Source organism: Dama dama, chromosome 27 (genome assembly GCF_033118175.1).
Source record: "Dama dama isolate Ldn47 chromosome 27, ASM3311817v1, whole genome shotgun sequence".
Taxonomy (NCBI): domain Eukaryota; kingdom Metazoa; phylum Chordata; class Mammalia; order Artiodactyla; family Cervidae; genus Dama; species Dama dama.
Window position 1 is genome coordinate 26904190 of NC_083707.1, and position 13802 is coordinate 26917991.

The 13802-nt window shown below is 39.2% G+C and overlaps 1 protein-coding gene across 1 annotated transcript in view; it reads right to left on the bottom strand.

Moving 5' to 3' along the window:
- Positions 1 to 3032: 3032 nt before the first annotated feature.
- The window catches only part of DSG3 (desmoglein 3), a 31878-nt gene continuing 21108 nt past the window's right edge, over positions 3033 to 13802 (bottom strand). Inside the window, exons 12-16 of the mRNA XM_061130840.1 lie at positions 12633 to 12890; positions 9427 to 9566; positions 9055 to 9118; positions 7122 to 7369; positions 3033 to 5537 (exon numbers count right to left, since the gene is read on the bottom strand). Coding sequence (XP_060986823.1) covers positions 4917 to 5537; positions 7122 to 7369; positions 9055 to 9118; positions 9427 to 9566; positions 12633 to 12890 — 1331 coding nt within the window. The 3' untranslated portion in view covers positions 3033 to 4916. The remainder of the gene's footprint in view (positions 5538 to 7121; positions 7370 to 9054; positions 9119 to 9426; positions 9567 to 12632; positions 12891 to 13802) is intronic.

The following is a 13802-nucleotide window of genomic DNA, read 5'->3' on the forward strand; positions in this document are numbered from 1 at the left end:
TAAACCATATCATTATGCCATTTACATAAATCCAGGATTACCTGATTCTGTACTGCTTTATAATTAAGAAAGTTCTTTGCAATCCTCTTTTGATTATGAAAGAATATAAATATTTCCTCTACCTTCTACAGAAATGAGGACAGACTTATTCAGTATCAATATTTTGCTTTTATCATAATTCAATGCTCTGTTTTTATACAAAATTTATTGCTTGCTAACTTAATAATGACAAATTCAGCCCACATAAAACATCAGGGATATCCTGAGGCATAAAATTAAAAATAAGATGGTCCCATATCTTTCATGGGAATAAAGATATAAGTAGAATTGGCTTTAAGTAGTAAATATTTGCTGTAGTTGTTAAAAATGTGTTGTTTCCCACAAATCATGGAAACACTGAGGTGGAAGGACTCATTTAAAGTTATTATTTTAAACAAATAAAACAAAAACCAAGTTCACAGATACAGAGAACAGACTGGTGATTGCCAGAGGTGAAGTGGTTGGGAGATGGGCAAAATAGGTGGAATCAAAAGGTACAAACTTGTAGCTATAAAATAAATAACTTCTGGGGATGTAAGGTACAGCAGGGTCATATAGTTAGCAGCACTGAACTGCATATTTAAAAGTTGCTAAAAGAGTAAACCTTAAAAGTCCTTATCACAGGAAAAAGATTTTTTTGTATGGTGAAGGATGTTAACTAGACCTATTATAATAATTTTGCAATAGACATAAATATCAAATAAAAAGTTTAACATATAAAGTTATTTTTATATCTAGATGCAAGTCACATTACCTCTTCTGTTAAAGTGTGTTATCAAAGTAATTTTTAAGGAGTTTACTGGGAAAGAGGTTCCGTGACCTCCAGGTAGCTTGTTTCTGTTATTAAATGTGGAGGAAAGCTGCTTACTGTGACCTGAAAAATAAACTCACATAGTCTTCAAAATAGTGGCAAATCAAGTATGTGCATTCTTTCATCTGTCTCTACCTTTTTATTTCTCTGTCTGTATCTTTCAGTCATAATATATATATGCCAACATTGTACTGCTTCTTTAATCTTTAGAATTATATTTGGATTTATGATCTTGTTATTTTATAATTTTTATTGTTTTCTTTCCCATTTTTCATGTTCTACTTAAAGTCTTAGATCTGAAAATAAACAGATTATTCTGAGAAACTAATGAGTATTAATATTGCTGAATGATATAGACCAGCTTTTACATTTGTGTCACTTATTCTATGGTCTTAAGGAAGTTACTTTGATTCTCTGAGTTTTTGTTTTTGTGGCTGTAATCTCAAAGTTACCATAAGAGATAGAATATAACTCTCTTGGCTGTCTGGTAGACCTCAAAAGTGTCATTCTTCCTTTTTTGGTAACTGCATCCTTTTGCATTTTAGACCATCATTATGTTGAGTTTTAATTATACCTGCACTGTACTTAGATTTTTTGGTTTGTTTTGCATTTGTTTAAAAAAAAAAAAAGGCAATGTATAAAAGAAAAAGAAAGCAAAGACACCAACCTGTGGAATGGCGTGTGTCTTGTCTTGGAGGGGATCATGGTGAACTCCGGATCAGGCAAAGCAGAAAGAATCTCAGTATTCTTTGTGGAAGATGTGTTGTTTCTGGCACCTGAAATTTAAATGATTACCTTCTTTTCTCATCAAATATCCCCCTTATGTAAAAAAAAGGTCTCAGACTATGTTGTTGAGCAAGCGCTAAATCATGTGATCTCTGATTCACAATTACTCTTTTAGACTCAGTAAAGCAGTTGGGAAAATACTGGATTGCCAATAACAGGAAGGAAAGATCCTTAACTTTTACTTAATTGCTAGTTGTTTCTTAATCACCAGTTACATCGAAGCTAGTCAGTTGAATGTATTAATTTACACCTTACTTGACTTTTGAAAATTAGAGAAGAGAAACTGATCTTGCTGTTTTTATTCCTTCACCTTCCTAGGAATAAGAGGAACTGGTGATATTTTTGGAATTTACCTGCATGGTTTTCATTTTCCTGGGGTTGATCTAGGACATCTGAGTTAAGCCATCCACTTTTCTTCACTCGACATTCACTGGAATCCAGTTTCTGCTTACCTTACCCCAGGTCCAAGTTGAATTGTCTGTATTTAATGAGGAGGGTCAGCAAAACCAAGATGTGAGGCTCTGAAGGGGCTTGTTTTGTGGTATCCCTTCAAAGGAAGACAAAAATAACAGACATTTGTTGTTGTTGTTCAGTTACTAAGTTGTTTCTGATCTTTTGTGACCCCGTGGACTGTAGCCCACCAAGCTCCTCTGTCCATGGGATTTTCCATGTGAGAATACTGGAGTGGGTTGCCATTTCCTTTTCCAGGGATCTTCCCAACTCGGGGATCAAACCTGTGTCTCCTGCTTGACAGGCAGATTCTTTGCCACTGAGCCACCTCACACATTTACTGGCGGACAGACTCACTGCAGGGGCTAATGGCTGTCACCAAAGTCATTGTACATTTTTGTCATCACGTTAGGCTAGAAACCTTACCTTCTCCTTCTCCACCTTTTCTCTCTTGAGTCTGCATAGGGTGTCAACATTTTTGCCTGAGAGACCATTCCAAATTACCCAATAGATCATAAATGAGTTAAGTCATCCAGTTAATAAAAATCTGCCCTGACCTCATCCAACATCTATTTCCACCTGGAGAAGAGATCCCAAGTCCCCATGTACTTCCTGTTGGGGAGGATTCAGAAAAAGTGTCAGCTTTAAAAAAAAAAAAAAGGAAAAATACTGATAAAAATACACATGCAATCACTTTCTTACATCATATTTCTTAACAGTTATTAACTGCAGAGAGTAGTTCAGTTTTTGCTAAATGGTTAAGAAAGAACTCGTTAAGTTTGTTGCCAAACAGTTTTATTATAACAATGTTACCACTCTATAAGTTTTAATATATACTGTTTAAAATTTATAATACATCAAGTAAAAAGATAGTTTTTAAAGAGTTTTTCTGCTTAAAACATTTTTTATTTTTAGTGAAAAAATACAGATACATTTTTGCTTTGAATTTAATTTTACATGGCAGATTAAAATTACAGGTCCTCTTAGATAAGAGTGATCTACTTTTCTTTCAAAACTGCTTTAATTTCACTTTCCCCCTTATTTGACTTTACTACTGTGGCATAGTTTCCTCTGCAGTTTGGCAGTGCAGCAAAATTCCCATTTCATGAGTTGGATTTTAAGAGGAAATATTAGAATACCTTGAGGATCCTGAAAACACTTCTGAACTTGGAACAAGGGTTATTCTGATTATTAGTTTAATTCTCACGCATAAACAGAGTCACAAGTCAACTCTGTGTTCTAGACCTCAGAGCAAGCTTCTGTTGAGAATAGGCCCCAGAGGTAATAGCCAGGCAGCTTCCTCAGGAACTGCAAGGCTGCTCCAAAGGGTCTAGTTCCTCTCGCCTCAAGAGGGCACCCTGCAGACCTTGTTGCTAGAGCAACCTTGTCTTGGAGGAAGAGATTGCCTGTGCTTCTTGGGCTTCCTGGTAGTCAGGACACCAGGGAGAGGGAAGAATTCTAAATGTAAGGTCATTTTAGGGGTCTCTTCCCCACCAGGAATCCTCAGGAGTGCCCCCTTCTGGGTTAAAACACAAACACTTTATACTTTGTCTTTCATCTGAAAACAAATATAGATTTGAATATGGCAAAAACCAGAAAAGAGTATTTTATATACAATTAGAGATAACAGAGCCAAACAATGACCTTGTAGAGACTCGGCTAAGACAATAATGTTAATGAGAGGTAGGGTGATGTCTATGGGCTAAAGGATGAGGACCTTGAATTATCAGAAATGATTTGAAGAACTACATTGTCATCAGGGTAACACACGTGAAATGACATATTCTAAGCCATCACTAACCTAACATGGTTTTACTCAAGGATTAAATTGTGATAGCAGCTTCATTTAAAAGGAGTGAGGCTTAATAAAATTAAGTTACTCATAATCTCTTTCTATATCCCTTTTTGACCTGAAACACAGCATATAATACACATTCACAAATTTCACTATGTGTTACTCTAGTCAGAGGCCTCTTTTGCTTGTGAGACAAGCCGTATTTTGTATTCCTAGGAAGTCTGTAGACATTGTTAACATGATAAATATCACTACACGTCATATGTAAGTTACATCTACCTCCTAACATTTAAAAAATAAAGAGTAATTTTCAAAGACTATTAACACAGGATTGCTGTTATTGAGAAGTGTAGGGAGGGGCTTAATGTAAAATATTTTCTTTAGGTAGATCCTTTCAAGGTGATTTAAAAAAACACAAAAATATTTACACCATACTGAACTTTCCTAAATTTCCTATGATACTTCTATTTCAAAACTGTCTTATTGTGAGAGTATGAGGAATATAGATGCAGCAAGTTTAATGTGTAAACCAGTACCCTTAGCTTGAGCAAAAGATGTCCCTAGGGTCTCCCAACACCAAGAAGATGGCAGAAGTTTAAATGCAACTATTTTCTTTTTCCCAAGCAGCTCAAAATGCTTTAGCAAAGACTTTATGATTCTTACATCATTACTAATGATGTAAGCAAAGGTGAAAAATTCAAGAACTGGGGGTCTTGACTCCAAGTCCTTAATCCACTAAAACACACTGCATTTGAAGTTTAAAAATTATTAGGAAATTTTCCCACTGAATATGATCTTAAGATATTTTGGAAAACATTTAAGATCTACTAGGACTTGAATTTGAGAAGTAAAAGTGACCACACATCCAGTGTGGGGACATAAACTAGACAATTCAGACTGTAATCATGACCAGTTTATGTAAGAGTAGCAAATAAGTGCCAAATCAGACCAATACTGTGAGATTTGCTGTGCTATTTTGAATAATTTGGTTAAAGTATCCGTATTTGGCCAGTATGTAATTCCAGTTCACTCTGCTTATATCAGACGGGAACAAGGATCTTCTGTAAAGATCTTACTGCCTGATCCTCGTAGCTCTGTAGGACCATGTAGGTTGCCAGTAATACTAGGAATCGGACAAATCACTCTTTCCGTCACTATCACATTTTGCGTGAGAAGTGGATCAAAAACAGCAGCGGGAGGTTGCACAAGGGAACCAGAAGAAGCTGAGTAAGTCTCCGTTACCAGATAGCTACCATGCTGCAAAGGGTCAGCGATGGGAACGGCGGGCTGAAGGACAGAGCTGGAAGCAGACAGCGCAGATGCTCCCTGGCTGCCTGACAAAGTCTGGTACCTAACAGACTCTGACTGCTGGACTTGAACGTGTTGGCCACAGGCGTCAACCCTAGAACTGCTGTCTTTGGTATGCAGCTGAGAGCTTTTGGTTTCATCATCCATCCCGAGGCTTATCTCGGCCAGCTTTTTAAATTTGGGGCCAAGTGAGTCCAAGAAGCTCTCGTCAAAATCGTCGGCAATAAAACTGCAACAACCCAGGGAGCCAACGGGAGAACTGGGGGCATCGATTCCTTCATTATCATAGATCAGCAAGCAGTCATTTGCTTCCTGGCCATCGTCTTCATCTGCACAGGCAAATGCTTTCTAAAGGTGGAGAGAAGAGGAGAAAATGAACTGTAAGAGACACTCAGGGGAAGGATGTAATACCTTTCGTAAAACTCAACATTTGATCATGACTATGTGATTGAGGTAATCCATCGAAGTCATGTATGGATATGAGTTGGACCATAAGGAAGGCTGAGTGCCAAAGAATTGATGCTTTTGAATTGCAGTACTAGAGAAGACTCTTGAGAGTCCCTTGCACAGCAAGGAGATCAAACCAGTCAATCCTAAAGGAAATCAACCCTGGATATTCACTGGAAGGGCTGATGCTGAAGAAGAAGCTCTTTGGCCACATGATGCAAAGAACCAACTCACTGGAAAAAACTCTGATGCTGGGGAAAGATTGAGGGCAGGAGAAGGGGGCGACAGAGGATGAGATGGTTGGATGGCATCACTGACTCAATGGACATGAGTTTGAGCAAAATCAGGGAGATAGTGATGGATAGGGAAGCCTGGTGTGCTGCAATTCACGGGGTCCCAAAGAGTCAAATACGACTTATCGACTGAACAGCAACCACAATAGAAGTGAGGGCATACTCCATACCAGCAATCTTGTCACAGAAGTTATCTGTGTTTGGAGAATGATGCAATTGACATTCCTTCCAACTTGAGTCTGTTGTGGGCTCATGTTTGAACTCTTGAGTTTTAAGACTTGCATTGACATGGACTTAGCCATACAGAGCAAATGTGTATGGAGCCTGGAGGTTATTTGCTGGACCATCTGTGAGGGTCCCTGTGTGTGTTTGGGTCATTGTGTGGGGCAGGATGCAGGCATCCTCACCATCTGAGGCAGCTCTCACCAGCCTGGGGCCTTGACCCAGACACCGTAACCCTCGTGAGAGTCTGATTCCTAACTGGGAGTCTGATCCTTCCTGTCAGTCTGTCCTCAAACACTGTGTCAGCCTTCATCTGTGTGGCCACCAGGCCAAATGCCATCGCTTACGGCTCTGATAGCGCAGCTGTAGGTGAGATCCGTTCTGGTGATGCACCACCCAGGAGGCAAGCTACCTGCCTCCCAACGTCCTCTCTGTCCTTGGATCCCCGTCCCTTTGTAGATTCTCTGCTTCCTGACACTTCACCTCATCTTGGACCACATCCTTGTTTCCCCTTTTATGTTTGGGTCATTAATGTTTCTTCAGCATTTTTGGACATGGACTCCTTGACAATGTGAAGAATACTATAACCCTCTCGGAAAAATGTATGCTGATGTATTCTGACATACTTCATGGTACAGGAAATGAGAAATAAACTGCTTTGTATGTCTAAAGAGGATGCCACTGATCTGAAAAGCAAAGAGTTTTGCTTTCTGTTGTTATCCCAATGGGAGGAAGGAGGTGCCACATTCTCTGATTTTGTGTCTACCCATCCCTTCTTTCTTTTGACCAGTAGCCAGATTTTGGCAGCCACCTTAGGTTATCCTTGTTATTTTAACAAGGAGCTTTTACCTCTTTTTTCTTGTCTTACCAAGTTGCAAAAGAACCGAACTGTAAAACTGAAGTACAGTCAAGTAGAAAGATCTCTAATGTAAACAAGATAACAAAGCCACAGCGTTTTCCACCAGATTACCTGAGAAAAGTAGGAGTCCAGGAATTTCATGTTTATTGCCCCTTCCCCAAAGTCCTTGTTGGTTCCTCCCGTGGAATGCCTTGTTCTCATCGTCCCAGACTGCCCCATGGAAAAGTTGCTCAGACCAGTGGTTGCTGCGAACCCCGCGGCTCCCCCAGATCCTGCAGCTGCTCCAAGCCTGGTGGTCAGTTCCATTCCCGAAGCTCCTTCTACCACCGTCCCTCCAGCATATGTATTCGTACAGACTTCTAAAAACAGGGGAGAAAGTGCCGTGACATCTCATGCTGTGATTTGTTTTGTTTTGGTTTTTACTGATCTTTGATATCCGAGAGCACCCGCCAAGTAAAGCCAGCTTGTGGGAGAAAATATGATTTTATGACTCAAGGTGAGAACACCCCACAGTCTGTAATGTGAGAGTAACAGAGGAGGTGAGGGAGTAACAGAGGGTATTAACAGATGAAATAGCTCTGAAAACTTACCAATTAAAAAAAAAAGTAGATTTTCAGTGACAACAGCCAGAAATGGAAAAGTATGAACGAAATATTCAGCACACAGCCATGGAAAGCTGCTAATGCGATGCTTGTTTTCAAGAAAAAAGAAGTTGTAATTTAGCTGTCATATTGGCTCAATATGGAAACCGAAGAGGAAACATACATAATGTAATCATGCAAATTAGCAAATGCTAATTAGGTGTCTTAGTGCCTAATGAAAATTTAATGAGCTGTGACTATTCTGCCTGTTACCTTTACAATGCATTTTCATGGAAAGCTATTTTTCCTAGAGAATTCAAAATATTGTTTTAGTGATGTAATTGTAATGGGAGAAGCAAATAAGGATTAAGGTAACTGATAAAGACAGATAGTTACATTTTGGGGGCGATCTTATGTAGATGTTTCAGGCTGGACATTTAAAAACAACTTATTGCTAAGCATGGAATTAAGAACAATTTGAATATTAGGCATTAGATCTTATTGTTCTATAGGCTTCCCAGGTAGTGCTAGTGATAAGGAATGTGCCTGCCAATGCAGGAGACATGGGGATTTGGGTTCGACTGAAGCAACTTAGCTTGCTTGGTGTTCTAGTTTATACCTTAGTGTGGCACTGAGATAAGATGAATGAAATAGTCATTTGGTAAACTACAGAAATAAATAATTTCACCTATATGACAACACAAGCGATCCTTGTCCCATTATGATTAAATATATTATTGTTGTTGTTTAGTTGCTCAGTGGTGTCCAGTTCTTTTGGGATCCCGTGGACTGTAGCCCACCAGGCTCCTCTGTCCATAGGATTTTCCAGGCAAGAATACTGAGTGGGTTGCCATTTCCTGCTGTAGGGGATCTTCCTGACCCAGGGATCAAACCCTCAACTCCTGCATTGGCAAGCAGATTCTTTACCACTGAGCCACCAGGGAAGCCCATGATTAAATACAGGAATTGGTTATTTGAATTGAAATCAGGTTCCTGTTCTGGGGAAGAAAGAAGGGCACCAAGATCTAGGATAGGCACCCATGACACTTTAACTGCAAATATTACCAGTGTTAACAGGCAGAGTTGGATGCTGGGTACATAGTGTGTTTTATATTTTCCTTTACATTTTTCTATATATGTAAAATCCTTAACTTATTAAAAAATTAGTAATCAACTATCAGAGAGCTATACTTCAGTTTACTGAAGTTTCGAAAAGTATAACAAATCTTCTGCTAATAAAAATGGGGACATCAGTAGACAATGAACTTATTGAAGTCAGAACTAGGTCACAAAATTGCCTGCTATACTAACAGTAAACCAATTCACTGAAACCCTGTTTTAGTGGTAATATCTCTCAGTATGTGCACAAATTATTAAGAAAAGAATTTAGAACATTTCTTAGTTTTTAATATTTCTTATTTAACCTATTATTCCTTTCAAAAATAAATTTGATGTTCACTTACCAGAATTTTCCATGAAATCAACTCCATTGGCAGTTATAGGTGGCACACAGATATTTGTGATTTCCTACAAACAATATGCAAAAAATATAGTTAAAAATTAACCAGATTTCACCAATATAAGTGAAATACGCTCCCTTTTAAATGGAGACATTACAAGAATTTCAAATTCTTGCAGGAGTAACCATTTTTATGATTTGACATCTGAAGAGCTAAGACCTTAAAAGGCTCCATTCACGTCAGCACTGACTCTCATAGGTCCTTGATGGTCAGGAGTCTTATTTTTTATACCCCATTACCCCCTTTTCTATCTAGTATGTAAATCGAATCTGCTCTGTATGAGTGAAGTAAATGTTTTACAAAGTGGATCCTCACCTTGTCTTCAGGTTGGGCACCTTCGATTCCCCACGGGTGAATTGTTCCTTCTGAACCATCCGGCACTGGGACAAATCCACCGGTCACTCCCCCAATAGGACCTGCCCCACAGTCACAGGTCAGAAGCAGGAGGAGGGCCACTAGAATGAAGGAAAATAAAATATCAGAACATTTGAATCACTTGGAAATGATTTGACAGGGCAACTGTTGGAAACATTACCAAGAAATACAGTAGCTTTAATGCTTATGGAAAATCTAATAGAAAGCAAAATTAATTTCTACAAGGTAAAATTTGATTAAGCATACTAAAATTTCACATAATTATGAAACTGAAGGAGACAGATCAGGTTATTCTTGTGACCCATATATTTTCTTAAAAGAGGCACTGTTTGATGAATGATAAAAGTGGTCATTCATTTCCTCAATTATTTTCTATAATATACTTTTATTATTATTGCTTTTATTTGTACATATTTCAGCTCAGTATATGATGTTGGGTGAATACACACCTGAATAGTCAAGATTTTAGGTGGGCATTAGAATGATATGGTAATCTGGTAAACAGCTCTTTATAGAACAGCCGTTAACCTGCAAACTCCCTCTGCAACTGATGATCTAATATCATTACACTCTTAATGGTGACTTAGGAATCCTTAGCTTGGAGGGGCCTTCCTGCCTGGGTAATTATCATTCTTTCTGTGCAGATAGGTCACATCTTGGCAATAAAGATTAGCATCATTCTTAGGCTAATAGGCCAAGAGAGAAATGAAACACTTCCCAGGCTGGGTGGTCGATGACCCCACCTCCACCTCTGCCCTGCGTGCTGGATGTTCATGTCCGACTGAGTTCATGTCTGATTCTTGTGATCCCATGGACTGTAGCCTGCTAGGCTTCTCTGTCCATGGGATTCTCCAGGCGAGTATACTGGAGTGGGTTGCCATTTCCTTCTCTAGAGAATCTTCCCGTCCCAGGAATCTAACCTGGGTCTCCTGCATTGCAGGCAGATTCTTTACTGAGCTGTGAGGGAAGTCCTGCCCTGAGGAAGGAAGGCACTAAATCCTAGTTTGAATTCTTTCACTTACTGGCAGCTTAGTGAGGGGTTTAAGAGTATATAGTCGCTGGAGTCAGTCTTCTAGGGTTTGAATTTTGGCTTCACCATTCACCAGCTGGACAAATTACATCATCTTTTCTTGCCTCCATTAACTATCCAAAGAATGGGAGGATATACAGTATCATAGATTGTTGTGAGGATTATGAGTTAATGGAGATAAAGGATGGTACTGAGTGCCGTGAGGACTCCCCAGTATTGTTTGAATGAGCTACATCAGTTATACAAATTAGGTCAGTTACACACACACACACATATATATATATATTATTTGATGAAAAAATTAGGCCAAGTATATAAAATAAAATAAGTTGGACAAAGCACATTTTCTCAGAATTTACCATGATGTTCATATAAGTGATAGTTCTAAAGGCTTGCTTTATTGCCATTCTCAATTCTATGACTTAAGTAAATATATGGGAAGGGTTGAATATTTTAAGTGGGCAAATTCGTTTTGAAAAGTGATGAATATGTATATATGTATGGTCAGTATTTTTAGATGAGTATAACAGTCTTTTAGAAATCTTGTTGATCATTGTATGTACAATATGTATTCGATTTTTATATACGCATCCAGAGAAAGTTTTTCAAAGTGTTGATTGTGTTTCCACAGAAACATGTTTATGTTCTGTCCACAAAATTCAAGATATGATCTTTTGAAAATGGTAGGATCACATGAAGCAAATATGACTGTGGGAATAACACTGTATATTTTCTCTGACTGCCATCCTGAGCCACAATCCCAAATGCACAGTAGTCTAGAGGATATATCTGTACCTCAAAATTCAACATTACAAAATCAGATTTATGATTGCTACCCTACATGTCTGCACTTTCTCTGATATTGTCAATTTCATTTAATGGTTTCAGTAGCAACTGAATTTAGTGGTTCAACTGGACTTTTCGTCCATTCATTCTATCCATTAGTCTCCAGATCTTCTCCATTTACTCCAACTGTGCCTCCCATACCTATTCGTTCCTTTCCAGTCTTATGTTGTGACTCGAAACCTGGCCTCCATCATCCCATGGGAGCTATAATATTACAATAACCTCCTAACTCTTCTTCCCTTTTTAATTTGCAGCACATACTGCTGTCAGTGTCATCTTTCTAAAATACAAATAAGATCATGTTGGTCTTTTATTCAGATATTCTCAGCAACTTTCCCTCTCGGAATGGAACTTATGTCCCTGGGTATGGTCCAGTGTCTCCTAGTTTATAGTCTATGGGAACTTGAATAGAATTTGTATCCTACTATTGTGTGAAAATTGCATAAATCTTAATTATGTTGAATTGGTTCATAGTGCTTTTCAATGTACATTTCTGTACATTCTGTTAGTTTTTGAGAGTTTGATATTGCAACTCTAAAAATCTTTATTTACCTACTTAAAAAATAATTGTCATATATAGTGGAACTGTAAATAACTTTGTATTTTCCAACTCTCTCCTGTAAATGTGTTATCATACTTTCATAGTTTAAAAATATAAAAAAGAAAGAGGAAAAAATACATGTATGTAAATTCCCTAAATGTGTTCAGTAAACTTCATCATATTAAGTTTGAGCCTTAAAGGAGTGTATTTTCAGATGAAAAGCTCTTTTGAGGAAATTCTTGATTAAGCAACAACTTCTCAGAGTGCGACATATTTATCTGCATTGTAAAGCTCAAAGCTTATACTATCTTAGAATTTTTCCTAAATTTTTTCGGTCAGGACTTTATTGTATTTTAGAATTTCATGAGACTTGTAGAGGGAAAAGACATTTTAGAAAGTGCTGCGATCCTGGGTAAAGTCATTCTTTTGACCGTGAACATCACAGGCAGTGTGTAGACTATCCATGCTTTCTTTTCGCCTTTCTTTGGTTCTCTGGTGATGGTTTCTGTATGTCTGACATACACGACTTGCTCTGCTGTGTTATAAATATAGATTGTTGGCAAGTCACATGTTAACTTGATACATTTCTGGTCCTTCCTGAGAATGTCAGCGCGCCCCCCGCCCCCACGTCGCCCCGTGAGCTCGGCCTCTGAAACAACTGCAGAGATGCTTTGTCCACCCACATGCCACCATCCCGGTGGCGGCCGGAGAGCGCCCTGGGGTACTCACACAGAAGCAGCAGAAGCCCGAGGAACAGCAGGCCGATGGCGGCAGCCCCCATCCTCCCAGACTGCTCTACAATTCTGGTGCCAGGGGCGTTGGTCGGATACACACTTCGGCAGACGTCCCTGTAGTCACACTGACAGACTTCCAGGGTCAAGCTCTCTGGTGCCTCGCACCGCCGGCCCTCACTGTCGGTGACCACGACGGAGATTCTGTACACTCCGGGAGAGACTGGCTGCGGGGCTGTGAGGCGCGCGGACGTGGCTGTAGGGGGACCGGCAAACACATCAGCAGTAGGACAAGGTGTCTCTGGCTCTTAAAACTACCTGTTGTTTTGGGTGAACAGGGCCACAGTTGACATATCACTGTCACAAATAGGGTGGACTGGAGAAGTTATGAGGGCTGTTGGGGTTCAGTTGGGTGTACGTTATTTCAGAAAAGAGCGAGAGATAGATGGGGTCATTTACAAACGACCTGAAGTGGCCTGATGGTCACTTTTGTTGTTTTTTAGTGACTAAGTCATGTCCAACTCTTTTGCAACAGAGGAGCCTGGACAGAGGAGCCTGGCGGCCTCCAGTTCATGGGATTTCCCAAGCAAGAATACTGGAGTAGGTTACCATTTACTGCTCCAGGGGATCTTCCCGACCCAGGGATTGAACCTTTGTCTCCTGCTTGGCAGGCAGGTTCTTTACCACTGAGCCACCTGGGAAGCCCAGCTGGTCACTATGAAATCCAAAAAGAGAGAAGATTCTTATTGTGTCTAATGGCTTTTTCTATGAGACTCCTGGAAAACATAGGAAATGTGAAATTAGCATGATAAAAGTTAGGAGAAAAGTAAGGATGGATTAACTCTTGCCCATTGGCTAATGAGTTTGAGAATTTCAGCCTACCATGCTTTCAAGATTCCTGACTAGGGGCAGCCTTGAGCAGGCTGACCGCTCCAGGACTTCATGTCTGCTGACAGCCTGGCTAGTTAGGAAAAGTTTATATATTTAGAAATCTAAACAGCTCAGCAGTAAAATAGGTGCCTGACTGTAATCTTTTCATGATTTATTTATTTTTGGTATACTGAGGAGATACAGATAAAAAATTGAAAATATAAACATATCCAATTAGAGTCCACATGAGAAAAACAGAAAATTTTAAATAGTACTAATATCTTATATTGTTCCTTTT